This window comes from Mercenaria mercenaria, unplaced genomic scaffold (assembly GCF_021730395.1).
Source record: "Mercenaria mercenaria strain notata unplaced genomic scaffold, MADL_Memer_1 contig_1046, whole genome shotgun sequence".
In the NCBI taxonomy this organism is placed as follows: Eukaryota; Metazoa; Mollusca; class Bivalvia; order Venerida; family Veneridae; genus Mercenaria; species Mercenaria mercenaria.
The window spans coordinates 18,067-43,445 of NW_026459017.1; the positions used below are offsets into that span (position 1 = coordinate 18,067).

At 34.5% G+C, this 25,379-nt stretch overlaps 2 protein-coding genes across 4 annotated transcripts in view; one reads left to right on the forward strand and one right to left on the reverse strand.

Moving 5' to 3' along the window:
- The window catches only part of LOC128551388 (intraflagellar transport protein 140 homolog), a gene marked incomplete at its 5' end in the record, with an annotated part of 30,500 nt that extends 17,044 nt beyond the window's left edge, over window positions 1-13,456 (forward strand). Inside the window, 7 exon segments of the mRNA XM_053532237.1 lie at window positions 343-486; window positions 859-987; window positions 2,717-2,899; window positions 4,350-4,556; window positions 5,592-5,971; window positions 9,093-9,234; window positions 10,193-13,456. Of these exon segments, the coding sequence (XP_053388212.1) occupies window positions 343-486; window positions 859-987; window positions 2,717-2,899; window positions 4,350-4,556; window positions 5,592-5,971; window positions 9,093-9,234; window positions 10,193-10,414 (1,407 nt within the window).
- Window positions 13,457-14,448: 992 nt separating this feature from the next.
- Window positions 14,449-24,818, reverse strand: LOC128551387 (uncharacterized). 3 transcript variants are annotated; one of them, XM_053532236.1, is made up of 6 exons: window positions 24,570-24,818; window positions 22,506-22,577; window positions 20,263-20,322; window positions 17,996-18,046; window positions 15,958-16,077; window positions 14,449-15,155 (listed from the first exon to the last, which is right to left on the reverse strand). In XM_053532236.1, the coding sequence occupies exons 2-6, from the start codon at window positions 22,555-22,557 to the stop codon at window positions 15,085-15,087; spliced, it is 354 nt and encodes a 117-aa protein (XP_053388211.1). In that variant the 5' UTR covers window positions 22,558-22,577; window positions 24,570-24,818; the 3' UTR covers window positions 14,449-15,084. The 3 variants fall into 3 exon arrangements, with proteins under 3 accessions (XP_053388211.1, XP_053388209.1, XP_053388210.1); XM_053532234.1 differs by having other exon boundaries at window positions 17,996-18,049; XM_053532235.1 differs by lacking the exon at window positions 24,570-24,818 and adding an exon at window positions 23,970-24,054 and having other exon boundaries at window positions 17,996-18,049.
- Between the last annotated feature and the right edge of the window lie 561 nt (window positions 24,819-25,379).

Consider the following 25,379-nt stretch of genomic DNA (forward strand, 5'->3'; position numbering starts at 1 on the left):
AATGGTATTTCAAAATGTTAAAAAAGAAAAGTTCCTATGATGAAAGTAATGGTATCTGCTGAACTTCTTTGACATGACTCTGTAGATACTGTACTTGGTGATAACTTGAACATGGCTAATAGTAGCCTAATTTGTCATCCATACTGAAGATGAAAATTGAATATATCAAGTTTAGTTAAGACATAGAGAATTAAAGTATGTTGAGGTGGCATTTTATGCTTTAGGAAATTGTGTTCTGGCTGTTTCAAGCATTCAAACTTTAAAGAGAACAGAATGTTTTGAAGTGTTTAATCAGAGTATTTATATAATGTTAATTGAACATGGGATTTTTATGTTAATCAGGCATCAGAAATATGTAATGAGACAGGAGATAAAGCAGGATGTTATCATTTAGCTCGACAACTAGAGAACCAGGACCACATCAAGGAGGCCATACATTTCTTCCAGAGGGCAGAGGCTTTTGGAAATGCCATCAGATTATGCAAAGTATGTTTTGATAGCTTCTGAAAGCAACTCGCTTACATTTTCTTTTGGTCTTTTGTTTGGCTGTAATTAATTTACAGTTACTGTTTTATCTCTTCTTTTTAATCTCTTTACAAAGTTTGATGCCAATGTAAAGAATTTGAGTGAAATAGGTATTGGAATCCATATTAGACAGAGTTAGCTTTAAATTCAATGAGGTTTGTACCATGTGAAGAAATGTACTGAATGCAGTTATATCCTTCAGATGAAAAAGTTCTGATAACTCTTATTTTTATAAGTACACATAATCCTACAAAATATCAGCCACTCTTTTATTTGGTCTTGTCACTGTAGAGGTTTAATTGGTTCATAAGCAGGTTTATTTCTTTCTTTAAGGAACATAATTATGAAGATCAGATGATGAATCTGGCGTTGATGGGTCGACCTGAAGACATGATGGAGGCTGCAAGATACTATGAGGATAAACCAGGACAACAAGATAAAGCTGTCATGTTGTACCACAAGGTAATTAGTTACATTATCACATTTAAATTGTGTGGCCTCCATGACCGAGTGGTTGAGTTCACTTACTTTGAAACACTTGCCTATCTCCACTGTGGGTTTGAAACCTTGCTTTGAGTGTAGAATTCTGTCATGTGGAGAGGTCATCTGGCTGGTTTATTGAAGGTTGGTGGTTTTTCCCAGGTACTGTCCCCAGGGTCTTCTTTCACCATTTAAAGCTGCAAAGTTACTATATTACCTATAATTATGTTGGTGTGATGTTGAACCCAACGAAAAAAACAAAATACATTAAAATTGCACAAGTTTTAAAGTTACAGTTGAAAGTAAATTAGATTTCTTAGAAACGAGTATGCTGTATTTTATTTACTCTTTGAAGATCACCTCACATGCATCAAGTAATATTGCGCAAATAAATATGAATAAGTCATACTGTTAAGGGTACGTAACTGTTGCTCAGTCAAAATTTCTAACATTGTCTCATTATTACAACATCCTCTATTTTTTTCTAGGAATTTAAGGCACAAGCGCCTTAATAAGAATCAAACTTACACTTTTTACACACAATGACAATGTTATTGTGTATGAAGTAGACTGTCTATAGCATATAGATAATTGGACATATAAAAGCCCATTATTGAGTCGGCTAAATGATGCAATCGTTTTGACGAGTCCTTGCTATCCAGCGATTCTCTAAGTCTAAATGGACCAAATAACACAGTGAAGCGATGTAGTTCCATTAGATTTCTCAAACTTCAAACAGTTCACTGCGAGAATGAAGTTAAGTTGCGTGAATTCCCTTTGCTATGACCAATATACGATGTAATCTGTCATATTTATGACTTGTAATTGTGCAATACTCGAATGTAACTCATTAAGCATAAATGTGCATTTTATGAATTGCGCAGGCTTACAAAGCTTGCGTAACATCCAGCGAAAGACAAAAAATAGTTCCACAGGGCTCCAGATAAGATGCGTATTAGCGTAAATTACGTATAGAAATAATGCAAATACGCATGTCTAATAATTTCTAAACGTATATAAAATTACAGAAATGTACACAATGCTTTTTTAAAAACAAAATCTGAATCGTCTGGATGCGTTAGGTAACATAGCCGATCCCGATCAGCCTTAATTCTCCCACATTGAACGTATACACGTATCGTATGATTTCTATAAACTTTGCGTGGGTTTCTACACACACACATGAATTTTGCAGTCAGTAAACGGATAAAATATCGGAAGAAGAAGCTCTTACTGGTTTGTTTAGTTACTACAGATATTAAAAATGATTTTAATTCTTATTTTTCGAGAAATAAACAAATCGGCGAAACATTAAATTGTATTTTCTTGTAGTTTTTGAAATCGAAAGTAGATCGTCTATGTTTGGCGAAACGAAACAACTTTTTTATGAAAAGATTTAAATAAGAGGTAATTTAACCGTAAACTTCAATGTCAGATACTGCCAATTGCTGCTAAATGTCTTCGTATCATCACAATTTGTAAAATATATTGTTCAAACTGGAGAAAAGTGTAATCGTATCCGGATATAATATTTTGGGTAAATATCGAGCTGTGTTATGAAATTTTAAGAAAAAAAACTAAAAACAAACTGAAACTGGTAGACTATACTGTCAGTACATCAATCATTAGCCGACTCAGGCCATTCAGGCCTTTTTTGAGTTTGATATTATAACTAGTTGAGAACAGACTTTTATAACTTGCTAAATTCCAGGCTGGCAACTTCTCACGTGCCCTGGACCTGTCATTCCGTGCAAAGCAGTTTGGTGCTCTACAGATGATATCTGGTGACCTAGATGAGAGAGCGGACCCCGAGTTGTTACAGAGATGTGCCGATTTCTTCCTGGAGAACGGACAGTTTGATAAGGCTGTAGATCTCCTTGGTATCGGCAAGAAGGTAGGAGTATCTTGCTTTTATGTCTGTCTTAAAGTGAAGCACTTCAGCCAAGAAGAAAAGTACAAATTACACTTGAAATTAATTTTAGAAATATGTTTGCCGTAATTAGCTGGTACAGAGTATTAAATAAATAAATTTTATTCAGACTATATGTTGGTTAGAACTCTTTCAGTTTTATACTTTTGTGTACATAAAATACAAGTAATTCAGTTTTGGCTTCAGTTATTGAAGTTTAGAACTTAGCATTATTCTCCTCACTTCCAAATACAATTTAATTAATAACAAACAGAGAATGAAATATGATTAGGTCGCTGTTGTGATTATTAAAATAGGTTATAACACCTTACATACAATTATTTATGTCAGACAGTGTTAGTCTCCCTTGGGCCAGTGCTATGTTCCACATTCCTGCTAAAATAAACTGGGCTGTATTGTTTAAGACTATTAGCTGCATTATTATTCATTGTACCCCCGACAACAAAGTTGTAAGGGGGGCTATACTGGTTTCAGGTTGTCTGTCTGTCTGTCTGTCTGTCTGTCTGTCTGTCTGTCCGTCCGTAGACACAATCTTGTGCGCACCATCTCTCCTCATCCCCTTGACACAATTAAATGAAACTTCATACAAATGATCAGTAACAACAGTAGTTGTGCATGGGGCATGTTAGGTTCTTTCAGATAGAAAAATTGCAGAGTTATGGGACTTTGTTTTTTATTACTATACTATATACATAGACACAATCTTGTGCGCACCATCTCTCCTCATCCCCATGACACAATTTAATGAAACTTCGCACAAGTGATCAGTAACAACAGTACTTGTGCATGGGACATGTTAGATTCTTTCAGAATTTTTTTTGCAGAGTTACGGGACTTTGTTTTTTGTTACTATACTATATACATAGACTCAATCTTGTGCGCACCATCTCTTCTCATCCCCTCGACACAATTAAATGAAACTTCACACAAATGATCAGTAACAACAGTAGTTGTGCATGGGGCATGTTAGGTTCTTTCAACGACAAAAATTGCAGAGTTATGGGACTTTATTTCTTGTTAACATACTATGTACATACAGTCTGCATATGCAATCTTGTGCGCGCCTGATCTTCCGAACCCTTGCACACAATTTAATGAAACTTCAAACAAGTGATCAGTACCAACCCTAGTTGTGCATGGTGTATGTTACGTTCTTTTAGATAAATATTCTGCATAGTTATGGGACTTTGTTTTTTGTTACTATACTGTATACATACAGTCTATATACATACAGTCCACATAATTATGCAATCTTGTGTGCGTCAAATTGCAATGTACTGTGTCAGTGCAAGAGGGGGGTACATTCATCACCTTTAGTGATAGCTGTAGTTTTACTTGGCTTTTAAAGAACATGGCTTTTGAATTGCATTCAGGATATCTTCAAACATTTATTTGAAAATTGCAATTAATTTAGTATTGGGAGGCTTTGAAGATCTGTATGGACCAGCATGTTGAGGTGACAGAAGATCTGGCAGAGAAGTTGACACCTACAAAAGAGGAGCTTGGTGGAGACACTATGGAGAGGGTGAAGATACTAGAGGCTATAGCTGAGGTGTGCATGCACCAGGGACAGTATCATCTGGCTACCAAGAAATTCACACAGGCTGGAAATAAAATGAAGGTTTGTTGTAGCAATATTATGTTTTTACTTAAGATGGTTTCAAGGAGTAATAGTGATGGAGTGGTTATGGTTGTTGAATTCAGTTTCATAACAGTCTCTGTTGCTGCAGTGTCATATTCCTTCATTTGAAGAATACATTCAATTTGATTGTTGAATGCTTATGATTTTACCAAGATGCTCACTGCAACAAGTAGACACTTTAGAATTGTTAAAAATGACAGTATATATGGATGCATGCATGCATTAACACTACTTGGATGCAGTCAAAATTAAAGCCTAATTCATGACACAAACCGAAGAAAGTTTATGATAGTGGCTCAAGGTATTTTGATATGTCTTATAAATAGCTCAGGGATCGAATTTAGTGGTCGTTAACTCGTGAAATTCGAGTAAGAATAAAAAAATGTGAGTAGAAAATCATGGCACTCGAATATTTTTGCGATCATGTTCAGAAATCGGGGAATTCGCTCAGTCTGTCCTTTTCTCTTTAAAATCTCCTTTGGGGCAGTTAATTTACCGATAATCACGTGACTGCTTGTAGACGCTTGTTGCTTTATACAAAAGTAATTATCGGATATCTAAGTAAGCGTTTAGGCAATATTTGTTTTCATTTTTGTCTGTACCTAATTTGCAAATTCTGCGGAAATTGTGAGGAAAATTACATGTTTCTTGGTGCAAAAAGGCCCGCCGAGACCGAAAATGCTAGCAACACTAGGGGCAGTGACCTAAGAAAAACTTAAAACTTCAACGTCCAGCCAAAAATCCAAAGAATCATTGAGTACTTTGGTTCGTATCGTACTTTCAAAACCAGAAAGTCCCTGGCCTGTCGGGACCGTGAACTTTCATATGAAACCAAACAACAACAAAACAACTTAAAAAATTAAGCATGAAACAGCTTTTGAATAATTGCTAGTGGAACCCATCATTTTGCTAGTGGAAAAAAATGGCACTAGTGGGAAAAAAAAGTTAAATTCGATCCCTGTAGCTGTCAAAATACATTTCTAAATGTCATGTTGACCCATAATTTTCTTTCAGGCTATGAAAGCATTGTTGAAATCTGGTGACACAGAGAAAATCATTTTCTTTGCTGGAGTGTCAAGACAGAAGGAGATCTATGTAATGGCTGCAAACTATTTACAATCTTTGGACTGGAGAAAGGATCCAGAAGTCATGAAAAATATCATTGGTTTCTACACCAAAGGACGTGCATTGGATGCCCTGGCATCGTTTTACGATGCTTGTGCCCAGGTGGAGATTGACGAGTACCAGAATTACGACAAGGCTCTTGGAGCTCTGGGTGAGGCATTTAAATGTCTTGGTAAGGCCAAGATGACTGATGAAAGTTTACAAGAAGAGAGACTGGGTCAACTGAAGAACAAGATAACTTTGATCAAGAAATTTGTGACTGCTAGAAGGTAAGATTTAGCAAGTTTGTCACTGAAGTATAAAGTTGAGTGACAGAAACTTTGATAGCCTTTAGTCAATGTTATGTTGAACAGTAATAATTATTGTCTAGCAACATTTGTCTGCTTGTGAAAATAGACTTTGTATGTATTTCTGTCTTTTATGAATAAATATTGAATCTGAGATTTTTATGCCCCCAGCATCTACTGATGCGGGAGGCATATAGTGATTGTCCTGTCCGTCCGTCTGTCCGTCTGTTCCTTCGTCCGTACGAGGTTAACCAAACGGGACCGTTTTGTCTAGCATCAATACCCCTTACTAGAATGACTTCATACTAATGCAGATGTAACCAGTGACCATTCCTCATCTTCAGACGTCACCTGACCTCAGTTTGACCTTGACCTTGACCTCATTTTGGACTTGGGTTGCTTTATATGGGCTATCTCTTGGTGTACCAAATGGGACCGTTTCGTCTAGCATCAATACCCCTTACTAGAATGACTTCATACTAATGCAGATGTAAACTGTGACCATTCCTGATCTTCAGAAATCACCTGAGCTCAGTTTGACTTTGACCTTGACCTCATTTTGGACTTAGGTTGCTTTATATGGGCCATCTCTTGGTTAACCAAATGGGACCGTTTCGTCTAGCATCAATACCCCTTACTAGAATGACTTCATACTAATGCAGATGTAACCTGTGACCATTCCTCATCTTCAGACATCACCTGACAGGGTTCGAATTTAAGCTCGCATACTCGCGAAATGCGAGTGCAAATTTCAAACTGCGAGGTGAGATTTCAGACACCAGCATTTTTTTGCGAGTGAAAATTTTTGGCCGAATAATGTGCATTTCTAACGGTCATCTCGATCCTACACTTTTCTTTCTTTAACAACTCGCGGTCATTGCAGCGCATTGTCATTTGCAGAACGAATTTCGGAGCACTCTTTCATCTTTCGTCGTAGACGGAAGTTTACACTCGATACATGTCCCGTGCGCATGTCTTTTCAACTGTGACAAGTACCTGCGCTAATTTTGATGACGATTACCGCATCCGGTGGGTTTTTTGGTAATCTATAATAAGTTACTATTTACATAGCGCAGATATAATTGGCTTGACTCGTCACATGGATGTTTGTGTTAATGTTGTAATAAAGTGACAAGTCGCGGAAAATGCAAGTTGTTTTTTCATTTAGCAAGTTAAAAAAAATACCACTTGCGAAAAAATGCAAGTAGAAAATCTGGCTAAATTCGAACCCTGCCTGACCTCAGGTTGACCTTGACTTCATTTTGGACTTAGGTTGCTTTATATGGGCCATCTCTTGATTAACCAAATGGGACTATTTCTTCTAGCATCAATACCCCTTACAAGAATGAATTGATACTAATGCAGATGTAAACTGTGACCATTCCTCATCTTCAAACATCACCTGACCTCAGTTTGACCTTGACCTCGTTTTGGACTTAGGTGCAAAATCTATCGACAAGGATGCCACTGGGGGCATCAAGCGTTTATTGAACGCAGCTTCTTGTTTTAAATATTTGAAAGATTTGCATTAATGTTTTTGTACCCCCCGACAACAAAGTAGTAAGGGGGGGTATACTGGTTTCAGGTTGTCCGTCTGTCTGTCTGTCCGTCTGTCCGTAGACGCAATCTTGTGCGCACCATCTCTCCTTATCCCCTTGACAGAATTTAATGAAACTTCACACAAGTGATCAGTACCAACAGTAGTTGTGCATGGGGCATGTTAGGTTCTTTTAGAAAAAAAATTTGCAGAGTTATGGGACTTTGTTTTTTTGTTACTATACTATATACATAGACACAATCTTGTTCGCACCATCTCTCCTCATTCCCTGGACACAATTTAAAGAAACTTCACACAAGTGATCAGTACCAACAGTAGTTGTGCATGGGGCATGTTAGGTTCTTTTAGAAAAATTTTTTGCAGAGTTATGGGACTTTGTTTTTTGTTACTATACTATATACATAGGCACAATCTTGTGCGCAGCATCTCTCCTCATCCCCTTGACACAATTTAATGAAACTTCACACAAGTGATCAGTAACAACAGTAGTTGTGCATGGGGCATGTTAGGTTCTTTTAGAAAAAAAATTTGCAGAGTTATGGGACTTTGTTTTTTTGTTACTATACTATATACATAGACACAATCTTGTGCGCACCATCTCTCCTCATTCCCTAGACACAATTTAATGAAACTTCACACAAGTGATCAGTACCAACAGTAGTTGTGCATGGGGCATGTTAGGTTCTTTTAGAAAAATTTTTTTGCAGAGTTATTGGACTTTGTTTTTTGTTACTATACTATATACATAGACACAATCTTGTGCGCAGCATCTCTCCTCATCCCCTTGACACAATTTAATGAAACTTCACACAAGTGATCAGTAACAACAGTAGTTGTGCATGGGGCATGTTAGGTTCTTTCAGAAAATTTTTTTCCAGAGTTATTTGACTTTGTTTTTTTGTTACTATACTATAGACATAGACACAATCTTGTTGGCACCATCTCTCCTTATCCCCTTGACACAATTTAATGAAACTTCACACAACTGATCAGTAACAACAGTAGTTGTGCATGGGGCATGTTAGGTTCTTTCAGCGACAAAAATTGCAGAGTTATGGGACTTTGTTTCTTGTTAACATACTATGTACATACAGTCTGCATATGCAATCTTGTGCATGCCTAATCTACCAAACCCTTGCACACAATTTAATGAAACTTCACACAAGTGATCAGTACCAACCCTAGTTGTGCATGGGGCATGTTACATTCTTTTAGATAAATATTCTGCATAGTTATGGGACTTTGTTTTTTGTTACTATACTGTATACATACAGTCTATATACATACAGTCCACATAATTATGCAATCTTGTGTGTGTCAAATTGCAATGTACTGTGTCAGTGCATGCGGGGGGTACATTCATCACCTTTAGTGATAGCTCTAGTTTAGCATAGAATCCTCAGTGTTTGCATGAAATATTTTTTGAAGAGTGTTTTCAATGGTTCTGTATTTTTACAGGAGAATTTGTAACATGCTGCATTGGTCTCCTTATCTGTGATTTTAAAGATTTAATAGAATATAATAATATTCCCATGTTTGTTACAGGGTTTATGATGAAGATTCTGAGGAGGCCATCAAACAATGCCAAGTACTTCTGGAGGAACCAGACCTGGACAGTGCTGTCAGAATGGGAGACGTGTACGGCTTTATTATTGAACATTATGCCAGAAAGGAGCGCTGGAAGGCTGTAAGTATCATCAGTAATTTTTGTGCTGTACAGATATTCAAAACACACTTTGATGAGTGGTTAAAGTCGTTTAATACAAATGTATGTGGGCCATTCAGTTAGAAAACCTGCATTAGTGATATGATATAATTTTTACATCATAAGAAGTCAGTCAGTCACAAAACTTTATCCAGACTACTGGAATTATTGGTGGGATTTCAGTCAAACTCTGTAGGAAGGTTCAGTGCCAAGGCAAGTTCTGCATTTCCTCTGTATTTTCCTATGATGTTTGGAAGAGTTATGATGTCAGTTTGGTTATATATGTAATATGTTGCATAAATGATAGGTACCTACCTTCCACAACCATGTCAAAATGCTTTCAAGTTGTTTTTGCTTCAATTATTTCTCTGAACTGATTCAATGAATTACTTAAAAGCATTGAAACTGTTGAAATAGTAAAGATAAATTCTGCAAATTTTCACATTTCAAAGGCAAAAAAAGTATTCTTCATGAATATTATATTAGCTTAAGATTTTCTTTTGGTCACTAATACAAATTTTGTCATGAAACGGCCCATATATATTTCTTTTCTCGGCATGTCTGCTTTTGAGATTTTGCAGTGTTAAACATATTTATGTATATGTTAGAAAAAGTTGATGTGAGTGATATCAGTCTTAATAATGCCTTAATTAGAAAAATTGTATTAAAAGGGACACAGATAAATATCAAAATGATGTATTAATGTTAAATAGTTGGAAGAAAGTGTCTTGTAGAACTTTATCTACAATATTATTTACATGTATATAATAATACCATAAAAACCTCGCAAATCGGCTACTGTGACATTTTTGAAGCTTTTGAATTTAAGCATAAAATGTTGAGTTAGTGGCAGTGTGTAATATGTTCTGACTCCCTAGTGTATGGGTAAAATGTGTATACATAAAGGATAACGTGATGCATACATTTCTGTATTATGTAGGCATATAATGCTATGGAAGAGATGAAGGGTAGAATATCTGGTGTGAACATGACATACTATGTGAACATGCGGACAATACAAGCTGTACATCAAGCCCTGGATATACCTCTCAGTAACACGATCAACACAAACAAGATGAACGGGTATAGAGCTGCGGGCCACGAGGAGGAAGACGGGGATATTGTAGAGGAGGAAGTTCCAATGTATAATGACGATCTTTGAAATCATTTCAACTTGTGTCTGTGATAAATTTCATAAAATATGACTAAATTGTCATAAACATTCGAGAAAGTTTTGTAAGAATATGAAACGATTTCCTTGGTTATACTTTCAAGGAAGTTATTTAAGAATAGTGAACAGTTTCTTTGGTCATAAACTTCCGTCAGTGCATGACATCAGAAAAATTTCAGAAACACTTCATGATACTTGTATTACATTGTTTTTAATTTGATTATGGCATTATATGTAGAAAATAAGAATAAGGGTTTATTTAGGAATATTGTTTTCAGTCGTCCTTGGGAGTGAATGATCACAAATCTGTGTGTACTTAGGCATTTAAATTTGTTTGAATTTAATTTTTTGACATTTAATATGATGTTACGAATATGGCAGTGTTATCAGCTCTGACTCATTTTGTTGGCCATCTGTCTGTAGCGGTCTGCCAGTTTCAAAATAAGGAATTCTCTTACATTTCTTTATAGATCTGTCCGGCTTCACATAAGCGGAGCATTGAGTTCAATAGCATTATGACATTTTTAAGGATTTTAGTTTTTTTTCTCAGTTATTTCTCTACATATACAAGATGTTTTGATCGGACATGCAATTGTGAATTTGTCTCAATGTTCACTCTAGTCAGCAGTGCTGAAGTAACTGTTGCCATTATTGTCATGACCAGGTTCTAAGGTTATAAAACATGAATTTGAATACCAGTCCTGGAATGCAGTCTTGCCATTGGTCAATTTTGAATTTTCGCTCATAGATAACCAATCAGATGCTGCAATTTTTAGACTGGTCTCCAAACTGGTTTTTACAGCTTTGGAACCAGGACATGAAATAGGTTGGACCAAAAACCATTGTAATTGGTTTGGCCACTGTTTATAGTAACAGATATATGATGATCATTTTGTATGATACTGTGTAGATATTTTTGTACTACAAACTTGGCATCTATGTCTGATACGAAAAGATGATACCTTGATGATAATTTGTGATAAAAATTTTGAAAGCATTCCATTCAAGTGTGTGGCATTGTAAATGTCTTTGATCTTCATAATCTGCAGGGCTTTAGAGTTATCATAAGGCAGTGAAATTTTAGTGTTTGTAGTTTAATTGTTATGCATAATTGTAACTTTAGGGAAAAATATTTAGGCCCGGCATGTTATTATTCGAGTGAAATGTTTCAACATTAAGTATTTAAAGCATTGTGTAAACTATTTATAGATTTATTAATGTGAGTCATACAGCATATTGCTATAGGAGGTAAAAATCATGGTGCAAATGTACCTTTAAGTATTGTACATTGTGTATTTGAATGTTCAGATAGCAATATGCTCTCTTATGTTTTATATGTAATTCTTTTATCAAATCCGTCCATCATATCCATTATGTGCTTTATTTATTTCTCAAATATACAACATATCACATGTACCTTTTTACTTTCAAAATGTGAATCTCTGTAACTTGATGTTTTATACTAGAGAATTAGAGAGTCATTTCATTTATTACTAGTTATAGAGAGAGGTAACGGTCAGTCCTTGAGGTTGTAAAACTTTGTTTTAGGTACTTGTCTGTTATGTACCAGTCACAAGTTGCAAACTTGTCATGTCTCAGTTTCAAAATTGGGCCGTGAATTAACCAGATGGAGGCGTAAAAATTTACTTATTTCAAGGATCTGCATGACAGTGGACAAAAAACCATTTGACTCTAGTCCTTAATTTTTAGCTTGACTATTCGAAGAATAGGGGAGCTAGCCTACTCGTCCCGGCGTCGGCGTGAGCGTCACACAAATGTTAAAGTTTGCGTACCACCCCAAATATTTTCAAAGTCCATTGAGATATTGCTTTGATATTTTGCATACTTGTTTACCATCATGACCCCAGTCTGCAAAAAGGAGGAGGCAACTGTATGAAGCATTTTGACTGAATTATGGCCCCTTTTCTACTTAGAATAAATGTTAAAGTTGGCGTACCACCCCAAATATTTTCAAAGTCCATTGAGATATTGCTTTCGTATTTTGCATACTTGTTTACCATCACGACCCCAGTCTGTAAAAAGGAGGAGGCAACTCTATGAAGCATTTTGACTGAATTATGGCCCCTTTTCGACTTAGAATATGCTTATTGTAATGTTAAAGTTTTACTCATTGCTTATATTATACTATCAAGCACTGAGAATAGTCAAGCACACTGTCCACTGACAGCTCTTGTTTATATGAACTTCTTCACCGTATCCAGCGTGACCTTGAGATATCAGCTTCCACGTCTTAATTAAGTTTTAGTGGGGGAAATGTGGGAAATGCACTGTCGGCAGTTTCTTAGCAGGATTTCCCTGTGGATTACATAATATTATGTAAGTTTAAGCATGTAGCTGAATACTGTTTCATAACCAGGGTACATGGCTGTTAGTATTTATAGAATGTATATGACTGACAGGTTGTGCTCTGTGTTCTGTGCCTTAATGGTGTGAACTTTTGTTCTAATTTTATTTCGTGTTTTCCACACTTCATTTGTTACTGGTAATCTAGTATACTTCTGATAGAAATTACTAACATTTCGTGAAGTTTCATCTCTGAAAATGAAAATTCAAAATGTAGATTAGGTACCATTGTTAAATTATCTGGTTGATAGCTTTTCCAGTTAAAAGTTTTTCTGTTGTAAGAAGAGAGCAGAATGGGGTTCATTTCCATCATGCAAACATTGAATTAATGGAGGTTTTTAACAAGTCTTGCCCATATTAATCGAAGTACATGTAAAATCTTGTTTGGTGAAAAGTTAACAATATGAGAACAGCATTTTTTGTACACATATTTTTGTTTTTGATCTGGTTACGTATATGCTATTGTTTATTTTCCATTGTATATATTCTTACATTATTTATTTCTCGCAGCTGTCATGATTACTTTTTTGGTATCACATTTATTTTTACATTTTATATCATTAGTACAATTACACAATGCTGATTGAGTTTTTATTCACAATATGATTTCTAGAAATTCTAAGCTTAGTTTGTTAATGTATGAATAAAATGATATATTTTGAATCTTGAGCAATTGTTAAGTATTCTTTATCCAGTAACGATAACATAGAGCTTTTAAAGGCGCAAACAATCTGCTGAAACAATATTATAAAGCCAGATCCTTTGGATGAAGGACAAAATATTTTGACGTTAATGTCTACCTGAAGGAAACGTGAGAGTTGGACACAAACCCCAGGTCCCTATCTCAAAGGTCAAGGTCACTATAAGGGATCAATGGTAATGTAAGATATTGTCGGTAGCATAAATTGCCTGGAGCTGTTATTTTTTCAGTTGGCTAAATGTGCTAGCTCGATTGTTACAGTGATAGGTAGGCTCGATTGATACGGAACCGGATTATCCCGATCACATGATTGGTATCGAAATGCACCATCATTTTGTCGTGCATGTGTACCAAATTGATGCACGCAGTCAGCCTGACTGAAATAAGTACAAACCAGGTGAAATTGGTGTACCAGGCAAAAACAGGGTTTCACAATCAAGCCCACCTATAGTGGTGGTGTGTATGCAAATACTGGGCTTGACATTGTTGCTGTTTAGACCCCAACATTCTAGTTGCAACATAGAAAAATTTTACCAACCAATTACTAGGGCTTTTAAGTACAGTTAAGACTAAATGTATAGCAGATTAAATCCACTTAAAAGTTGGTTACTACCTTATAACTTGAGTAAATCCTTGTCTCAAGGCTTAGGCTTATTCAAGTAGTTCCAGAAGTCTTATTTGTGGGGTTTTAGGTAGTTCTGAAATTTTGGTGACAGACTGATATCTAGATTGGCTTGAAGTACTATCGAAATAGTAGTTCAGAACTTTAAAGATTTTGACACGATCCTCCTTTTCTACTGTAAGATTTTTTCCTTCAACCAAGTTCGGAAAGAACAATCTTATAGTGGTAGGAATTAAATAACATGAATGACAGCACTGTCCTTGGGGCCAGTTGTGGGTCAGATATTACTATAATAAATAACTATTGGTAACAAAGAACTTCAAAATAAATATCTTTATACATTTTATTTTGTTATAAAGTATATTCATGTTTTATCTATCAAATATATTAACATTCATCTTATTTACATATAAATAACTGATATTAATAGACATATAAATATCACAGACTAAAGATTAACATCAAAATCAGGATAACAAATACTGATAAAATGTTAAACTGCACAGTTGATTAAACAGAAAATAACTATCATCATATTCAGAAAATATAACAGCGTAAAAATATTGTTTTCAAATGTGGAGTAAATCCTACTTACAAATTGGTAACCTACATACTATCACTCAAACAAGAACTTTGAGCCTATTATAAAAGCAGCAAGATCTGCTTTTGTTCAGTAGTAAAGACATTGAAAAAATTGCAAATATATACATCTATTTTTCTATTTACAGATAGTTGTAATGAAATAAAACAAAACAACTGTTATTGATGCTAATGATGTATGGTTACACTATACAATATCTGTAAGAATATATCTTTTAGCTAGATATTCATACATACTCCATTTATTCCACTTCTGCATTTGTGTAAGAAGAAATCATAAAATGAAATACTGAAATGGAGTTGCTAAGTTATTTTAACATTCTAGAAGTATGACAGACATTTAGAAGTGTTTTATGCATCTAGTTTCTATTTTTTTTACATCTTGTTGTATCTTAGAAGAAGCTGCCCCATTGCAACAACATATTCCGATGTCAATATGGTCGAACCTGTAAAAGAAAAAGAATGAATAATTTGTTACTCAGAAAAATTTTTTTTTCAGTTTGAATGAGAAAATGTATTCAGCATAACAATGGAGTTTCAGTAACGGTATAATATTAATAAATTTAATATGTTGTTAGAATTTAAATCACAGATCATAAATCCCTTGTTACCATGACTGAGTACATGTATGTTAAATATCTCCTGATCAATATTTTGTTCTTTCGTTTCAAAATAAAATAATGACTTTCCATCCAAGTAAAGTTATCAAACATATTGTCTGATTATTGTAAATGAAGAAAGGATATTTATATAGTTAAAATAAAATATTAGCTTAATTAATGATAAAAACATCCAAATTGAAATTATATTACATGTTATCATGTCATGTCTATATACTTATACTATGTTCAGAGAGCATTTTATTGATATCCCTGGAAGGTACTTTGATTGACTATAAGACTGCAAACCGTGATTTTGGAAAAAAAAAACCAAAACCCATGCATATCTTTGCCATGTCTTATTTATGGCTTCTTTTCTGGTATCCACTTCTGGAAGTGTATAGGTGCTGGGCTAGAGCATCTCGTGTTTTACCCAGGACCACGGGTTCGAATCACAATGGCTCCAAATCGCCCCTACTTATGCACTAATATTAATAAATTCAGAATGTAGTCATAGTACGTGGTTACCAAAATATGCAAGAACTTTCTTTACAATATTAATTATGATATCTGAATTTCATACTATAAATACTATCAAACTTTCATAAAAAGGTCATGGGTGTTATATATGACATTAAGATTACTATACCTGAAGGAACGAAAGCATGAACTGGTTCATGCAAAACCACAGTACAATCATATTGTTGATACTGGGAGTGTACCATTGTAGGTACATCTACCGTCTGGCAAAGAATTGCTGTCTTTTGCTCTGGAAAAAAAGAAAATAGCTGATTCACTGAATTTGTGAATTACTGTTAAAAGGGATTTGTTTACGTACATATTTATTATTTTGGTAAAAAGGTCTTGGGTCGTCTCAAAACTTCTTTTTATCAAAGTAGCTCTTGGCATAATAATAGCTAAAGTACAAGGACATCCTTGGGTACAAACGCAACCCCTGGCACAAAAGTAGCACTAAGTAGCCTTTGGTACAAAAAAATAACTTTTTGTACAGAAGTATACCCATTGTTTAAAAGTAGCATCTGGTAAGAAAAGTAGCCATTGGTGCAGGCCTTGGTATAAAAGTATCTATTGGCATATAAGTAGCATTAGGTAAAAAAGTAGCCATTGGTACAAAGGTAGCACTAAGTAGCTTTTGGTACAAAAAAAAAACGTTTTGTACAGAAGTATACCCATGGTTTAAAAGTAGCATTTGGTAGGAAAAGTAGCCATTTTGGCTGGCCTTGTATAAAAGTATCTATTGGCATATAAGTAGCATTACGCAAAAAAGTAGCCATTGCTACAAAGGTAGCCCTTGATATAAAAGTAGTCCTTGGTACAGAAGTAGTCTTTTGTACAAAAGTAGCCCCTGGTTTAAAAGTAGCCATTGGTAGAAAAAGTAGACTTTTTGTGCAGAATTAAACACTGGTATAAAAGTAGGACTTGGTATAAATATAGCCTTTGGTACAAAAGTAGCCCTTGCTAGAAAGGTAGCCCTTGGTATAAAAGTAGTTTTTGGTACAAAAGTAGCCCTTGGTATAAAAATAGCCTTTGGTACAAAATTGGCCCCTTGTACTAAAGTAGCCTTTGGTACAAATGTAGCCCTTGGTACAAAAGTTGCCTTTGCTACAAGTGTAGCCCTTGGTACAAAAATAGCCTTTTTTTTGTTGGGTTTAACGTCGCACCGACACAATTGCAGGTCATATGGCGACTTACCAGCTTTAATGGTGGAGGAAGACCCCAGATGCCCCTCCGTGCAGTATTTCATCACGAGCGGGCACCTAGGTAGAACCACCGACCTTCCGTAATCCAGCTGGATGGCTTCCTCAAATGAAGAATTCAACGCCCCGAGTGAGGCTCGAACTCACATCGATGAGGGGCAAGTGATTTGAAGTAGCTTTTGATATAAAAGTAGCCGTTTGACATAAAAGAAGCTATTCGTTTAAACGAAGCCATTGGTACAAATATAGCCATTGGCATAAAAATGGACTTTTGTAAAAAGTAGCATTTGGTTTTAAAGTAGCATTTGATATAAACACAACTTTTGATATCTGGTATACAAGTAGCCTTTGAGGCCCCGTGTGGTTCTGGGACGATCTGTGTATAAAAAGAATTGGAACCACTGCCTTACCCTTGCAAATGTTTTAAGCCAATTTGACTGACAAACTGACAGACGCATTAATAAAGTAACAGACAGAACAGAATTCCTGTTACAAGAAACTAGGTTTACCACTGTTCTAAAATGAGTTCTGAATTTCATGTGATCAACAGGTTTTAGTGGCGCATTGGGTGCCATTGAATAAGGTAGTGATTATGCAGTGTACCGTATGCATGTAATTAATATCATGGATGCAGAGCGTTTCCAGTGTGGTGGAAAGCACATTGGGGGAAAAGTATGAGAGAGGAAAACCTAACCAGCAGCCGGAGTTATAGGGATCCCCTCTTCCAGCAAGTTTTACTACAAGTGAGTTTTGAGAGAAGTTGTCACTGTCATAAACTGAAGTTTCGACAAGTGTTTGTGCCGTTTGTACCTAAAGTGATTTAAATTTTGGCATTGATCAGCTTCATATCAATTCGTAGGAATCTCTATGTTTACCAGGTGTTTATTGTTTATACTAGTATTTAAGTCATTATTTGAATGATGTAAAGTGGGGAGTGATCAGAAAACAGCTGAATGTAACAACACTTACCAGGACCGCTAGGCGAAGGTGGATAAGCGCTTCCACTTACATTGACGTTCTCTTCTGAAACAAAACGGCGGAGAGTTAGATATGTAATATCACGAATCCTAATATACACATTAACGAATATGTATGACATTTGCAATGCTATTTGTGTTGGCATTGTAATACTCAAGGCTACTGTGTGTGGCCTACTTTACCGAACATGACAACGGTGCACTGAACCCAATTTATATGGCTTATGGTCTGAGACCCTTCTCAAGTTTTTCTACCTTCCCTATAATGATGCATATCTACTGTGACAGTCATGATCTTATTTCTTTTATGAGCTGCTGTTTTAGTCTCGTCTATCCTGCACTCATCAATGCTTAACCTGGCTTGCTGATTATCTAGGTAATCTTTCTATTATTAAGAATTATCCTCAGCGTTTTTTTGTCACATACTCTTTCTGGTATTCCTTGTCTATATGTAATTTACTTTATGAAACACAATTCATATATTGTATGTTCATTATGATATTTTCATTCAAATCGGACTTCAATCAGGGCTGTTATTTTTCGATCTTCTCAGATCGTTCAGCACGACTTTTATGTCGTGATATTGGTACTGTTTAGTTTCTCAGCTTGAACATTTCAGCCTGGGTAATTCCAATATTTCCGTTTTCATAGCTTTGGGTATTGTATAATCACCCTTTGGATATGGTGCCTACTTTTTAATTTTGTGTTTTGGCAGTTCCTGTGATATGCAGGCTCCATAACCTCAGATCCCCTTCCTATATTCCAGTTTGTTTAGTTCTGCCCATTGTTTTCTCGTTTAGGGCAACCCAAATTCTAACTGAGGACTATATGCCGCTTTTCATGGAATTACACGCTAGTGTATCATTGAAGGCCGTGTGAACACATCTGCGGATATCTGCTTTGTACTTGCAGCATGTTTAAATGTTGAGTTCTGCTCAACCCGGGCTAGAGGGTGTGGACGGTAGCATCACTTTTCACTACCGTCCGTGAACAGGCTCAATCAAACCGAGCCTGCAACATTTTCGTTTTTGTCGTGTTGAACGACTTGTGGAGTTTCCATTTTTTCTCATCCAAACAAACTATAACGACATTTTATAGCAATTTTCACGAATGTCTAGTTAGCAAACATCTATGATGGGATAAATATTGTTTCTGAAATAGTTTTAAAGTATCTTAATGTTTCTTCTGCTATTTGAATGTGAAATTCGGAGTTTAACTTATGACGAGTATGATACCACACACAATTTTTACAATTCATCATCTAATCCTAAAAGTATTGAAGCTCTTTATAAATTGATGTAAATAATAATGATTGTTCAAAAATAGATACATGTGATTTCCTGGTTTTGCAGACATCTAGATGTTGTTGTACTTTCAATGGACTGTTGGTAGCTGCTTAGGCAACAGCTATGAGGAATCATTGCTCACATTTGCAAGCAGAATTGGCGTAGGACAAGTATCAATCATGTCTATATATAGAAAACATTTCAAAATGTTTCACTTAGCGTGTATTTTTATAACTTCTTATTACAAAGGAAATCACTATATTTCCCATAGATCTACATTTGAATTGCGACTGTTGTTCGTTTGTGTATAGAATCTGACTGACAGTAATCTTACATAAAAAGGTCATAATAGGACAAAATGGATACCTTGTTATTATTATAGAATGTTCACATATTTATTGTGCAATTAAGGAACGATTAAAGTTGTGATTATTATGTATTGTGTGCGAAATCTTACCTCTTTAAATTATAATTAAGCTACTATTGGGCATTTCTGCACTTTAATGAAAGCAGAACCCCAGGTCTAAATAACTTCACAATAGGTATAGCATGAAGAAGTTTTTTTTTACAATTTATCAAAACAACATAAAGTTTCACTCTAAAGTTTTTTTTTATGTGTACATAAGTCAAGCTAAATATTAAACTGTAGTTTTCAAATATAAGAAACATGTTTCCATAGAAAAACAAACGATATGGCATGCTGTCTCATAGTTACCCATACAGAACATTGATCCACTATATCTATAAACAGAAAACTTTGTCAATGACACTGACACTACAGTAATCTGTTGCTATATGCTATTTTTTTAGGGTGATGCACGGTTCAGGCCCATACTGATTTTGAGGAATCAATATGTTAACCATGTCTTTATAGTTTATACTAATATTTAATTCAATATTTAGTTTATACTAATGTTAAATTCAATATTTGAATGATGTAAATCTGAACATATCTGAATTTAATAATACTTACCCGGGCCGTAAGGTGAAGGTGGACAAGCGCCTTCACTTGCATCCACATTGACGTTCTCTCCTGAAACAAAATAGTGGAGAGTCAGATATGTAATATCACGAATTCAAAGAATATGTACGGCTTATACAACATCATTTTTGTTAGTATTGTAATACTCTTGGCTACTGTGTGCGACCTACGTTACTGAATATGTGTTTAGAAACCATCTATTATGACATTCGATAGCAATTTGTAGGGGTTTGTTTTCGTGAGGCAAATTAGCAAAGTCATGAAAATGGAATGACGAACTCCTGTCGTCAAGGAAAGATTTATTCTTTCAACTATGCATGTTTCAATAAAATGGGATAAATGTCGTTTTTGAAATACACTGTAGTATAAAAGAATCTTAATGTTTCATCTGCTATCTTAATAAGATCTAAGGAGGCTGAAGTTATGACGAGTGTGATACCACAGACAATTTTAATAACTCATCATCTAGTCTAGTTTAATCTTAAAAGTATTAAAAGTCTTTATATGAAGATGCAAGTAACAATGATTGTTAAGAAAAAGAGACAGGTGACTTCCCTGTGTTACAGACATCCAGTTCTTGTTGTACTTGCAATTTCTGAGCAAACTGTTATTAGGAATCATTGTTCTCATTTGCATGCAGAATTGTCATTTTACTTAGGACAAGTAATGCATCAGATAACCTCCTTTAAGTTATAATCTATATTTTGATTCTCTAAAATTTAAATCTAGAAAGCAGAATGTGATCTGCTAGGTAATAAACTACAAACTAAATTAAATAAAACCCGACTCACTGTATTAATTATATGCCTATTTTCAAACAAGACGTGGTGTATGGAAAGCCGTAGCTGTCTTATAAGCTAAAATGTAATTATATTATGTTAATACCTATTTATATTAAGTGGATAGTGAGTGGTTGTTACTTTATATTGAGTGGTCATATCTGTGTATAAAGTTGATTGTTCTTTATATAGTGTGGAAATGTCCTTATTTTTAGTAGAAAGGCCTTTATATTGTGTGGTTATGATATGATATAAAGAGAATACTTCTATATATTAAATGGTTATGCTATTATATAAAGTGAATACTTCTTTATATAGAGTGATTATGTCATTATATAAAGTTTACACTTCTTTATATATAGTGATTTTGTCATTATATAAAGTGCAAACTTCTTTATATAAAGTGGTTATGTCCTTATATAAAGTGCATGGTTCTTTATATGGAGTTCAAATGTCATTATATTATGTTGATACTTATTTATATTCAGTGGATACATCTTATATAGTAAGAGTGGCTGTTACTTTATATTAAGTAGTCCTATCTTTATATAAAGTTGTTTGTTCTTTATACAGTGCGGAACTGTCCTTATTTAAAGTGGATATGCCTTTATATTGTGTGGTTATGTCATTATATAAAGTGAATACTTCTTTATATTAAGTGGTTATATTGTTATATTATCAACATAATATAATGACATTTCAGCTTGTAAGACAGCTATGGCTTTCCATAGTGGTGCTTTTATTTTTATTGTTGATATTATGTTTGTTTAGAAGAGTGCATATGTGGTCTATGTACAGATTTTTCCTTTAAAGAGCAAACTTGCTGTACACCATTGATGCAGTTCAAAATGAGAATTGGGAAATGATTTGCCAATGACCTTAACATCTTTTTCATTTTCAGGAAGGAAGCAACCAAACCAGTGACTATAACTTCATAAATCTCAAGAGTATGTATGTTAAAGTATGTCTGTCTTGAAAGTTTGAAACATGCAAATTTTCTCTGATCTTAAATAATCACTTTAATACGTGTATATAGTGGGGAAAAATGTTGTCAATATTAAAACTGTTTTTATCAAAAGATTTTAACAAATTGCAGTGAAAAGACTTGAAAGCAATCGCTTTAGAAACATAAATAGAATATATAGTACTTTTTTATTATATAAGATTTCATTTTGGGAATCTGAGTGAAAGAAGCAAAATTTTTTGCAAAACTTGTACACACGTGTTGCGAATGTATGTGCCTTTGTAACCTTTTTTCCAATTTTAAATATAGTTCTGTTTGTTAAAAAGCTTTATATGCAAACAAACTTTTCCTTTCAACTATCATATTTCGTCTCCGGCTCAAAAGTCCGTTCCGTACTCAAAAGCTGTAAATTATAGACGAAATTCTCAGTTGTCGCCTAGTCCTGTAGTAAAGAATGACTTCCAGAAAGATTAAACTTGAATTTCACTTACCCGTGCCACCAAGTGTAGGCACATATATGTTTTGTCCACTGTCGTCGTTCATTTTGGTGAGTTCTGATTCCCCTAAAAAATATAAAAAAAAGTATTAAGGATTTCTATTAGGTCAGCGCTGTAATTCTAAACGGTTTCAGTAATTCTCGTTGCAAAGTTTTTTGTTGTTCTTGTTAGAGCTTTAGCTTCTCTCTGACACCAGATTGTTTTCAAAGGATGGGCATATATCTATTAGCTCGTAATTAGACATCAATGTTAATATTCTAAGTCCTCATAATTATGATATTTTATTTCATAAGGTTAAATGTTATATATCTGTAAAATGAAAGGGTTAACGTGACAACTGCCTTCTACAATTACATTTTTTAAATGTCTGTTATTATATACATTTACACCTTTTTGAAAAAAGTAATCAGCTATTTACCACACAGCTGTTGTTTTAGTTAAAAGACTATGTTTCTGTGAATGACATGAAAGAGCTAATGTTTTTCATTATGCATCAATCTGAACTTTGTTATTTAAAAGATAATACATGATTTAGATCGTCTGCTATTATCTATTGAATTCTTATGATTTCTGATCTGTCCTATCCTGGAATGGTAATGGTAATATCAATAAGCTAACATGAATTGTCTCAATATTTGTGTACCTGTTGTGCAGTATAAAAAGTAAGGGAATTGTGTTATTCAGTACATAGGTATATATGTATATTTGTGCGAATTCTAAGAATAGGGTGAATAATCTGATATAGTATTTTTTATAAATAATTTCTTTCACAGACCTTTCTTTGTAAAGAATGACACTACTGTCAGTTACAAAATGTGTGACAATGATTATGGACTTAATGGTGACCTGTGTTAGGACGATATTTAGATACCAGGGCTTTTGTCTATTTGGTCGATAGCTTTTTAGCACTTGAACACCTCCTTGCAACAGCAAATTTTCAATATTTGATCTCTAAAGGCGAACATTTTAATCATTGTTGTTTTCTTTTTCACACAGGAAGCAAGATCTGGGAGAAAACCGTATAGAAGATATATCGTAATATTTATCTTTGATCCATTTATGAGCAGTAGAGTAGAAAAAGGTTGACTTTGGTTGTGAGATTTGGTGCAACCACAATGTGAGTCATAAGGAGTAAAATATGGCGGCTTAAAAAATTTCTAGTAGTTTCTAATACTAAATCAAATATGCTTTTTCAAACAGCAAGTATTTTGTATGTACTTGAAGAACCATGCATTTCCTTTTACAACCTTTTACAATGAAATTATTTTAGCATTCACCCTCTTATTTCAAATTACCAAATTCGGAAATGTGCTTTGCTAAGAAAAACAAACTGTTGGGAATTTATCACGAAATATAACCAATATCTCATCTTATGGATTTAATGAAACTTCTAGTTCTTCCACTAAAGGTTGCACTAAATATCTAAAGGACGAAAGACCGAAATCTTGGTCCGATTACCTGAATTTATCTTGGATTTAAAGAGCTGCCACTTCTTCCAATATTTATGTTTACAACGGAAGTGACCTACATATTATACCGCTTCCGGTTTTGATAAACTCGTTATAAAATAATTTCTTATTCATAATTGCTATCAATTTTCCACCTCTTGAACTATAACCTATATTTCGGCCAATATACCGGACATTTCACGTTTTTAATATGTTTTAACCATTTTTAAGAGAAATACGAAACGAGTCATAGAGTTCTATATGAATCATCACAGCGCCCAAAATATATGACCTACATTATAAAAAATGGCCGCTATTATTTCCTTAATAACAGAAAGTAGCTAGTTAACATGTTTTAACATGAAAATATATGGTTTAACTTATTGTTGATAATTTGTTGTATACACAAACGTTTCTGTATAAACACTGTTTAAAATATATAAACAGGCCTGACTGCCATCAATTTACTAGTAACTTTAACAATGAGCAGAGAACATAAAGAAAAGAAACTAAATTTTGACAAAAAAAAAACCCCATAAATTTGTCTTTAATATTCTAAATTATTTACCACGATACTGAAATTTTCACGGAAAGTTAAGAAAATTCAAACCTTTGCCGGTGCATTATCTTATTCAGTGTCACTTCTTCGTTATACGCCGATCCTGTCTGACTCCACTAAGTAACCAAGACATAAATAATTAGGAGTCAGATACAAATGTTTCAGTATTAATTCATTATAGAAGCTTTTAGTCTTCAACAACTCAAACAATGACAGATATATTATTATTTGAAAGTTCATATTTTTCCTTGTACAGTAAATTTAAATTTTAGCCCATATGCCGGCAGATAACAACTGGGATTGTCACGTGTACAGACAAGAAACACTTGATATGTTCATACATGCTGGTCTTGTTTCAATAGTATTATGATAAAAGCTATCAGTTGTACAATCAGGTTTAAAGTATTCGTGAATGTTAAGTGTAGTTGCGGGTATTCTAAATGTATAAATGGAACAAACTTGGCGATATAACATTACAATGAACGCAGAGCTAAACAGAAGCGGAAGACCTCAATACGCTTAAGGTCCATGGAGAAATTCTGGCAATGAAAATGGTCGGTACGGACGTTTATCAGAAAACGATAAGCGATCTGTCCCTTTTGCAAAGATGCAGTACAGAGGTTCTTTATAAAGTATAGACTGTTGATGAATCATTCCCCACTTTAATATATTTGTACAGAGAATCTATATAAAGCACAAACTGTTAAACAATCATTCCCCACTTTAATATTTTTGTACAGAGGCTATATATAAAGTACAGACTGTTGTTGAATCATTTTCCCACTTTAATATATTGTACAGAGGCTCTATATAATGCACAGACTGTTGATGAATCATTCCTCCGCTTTAATATATTTGTAC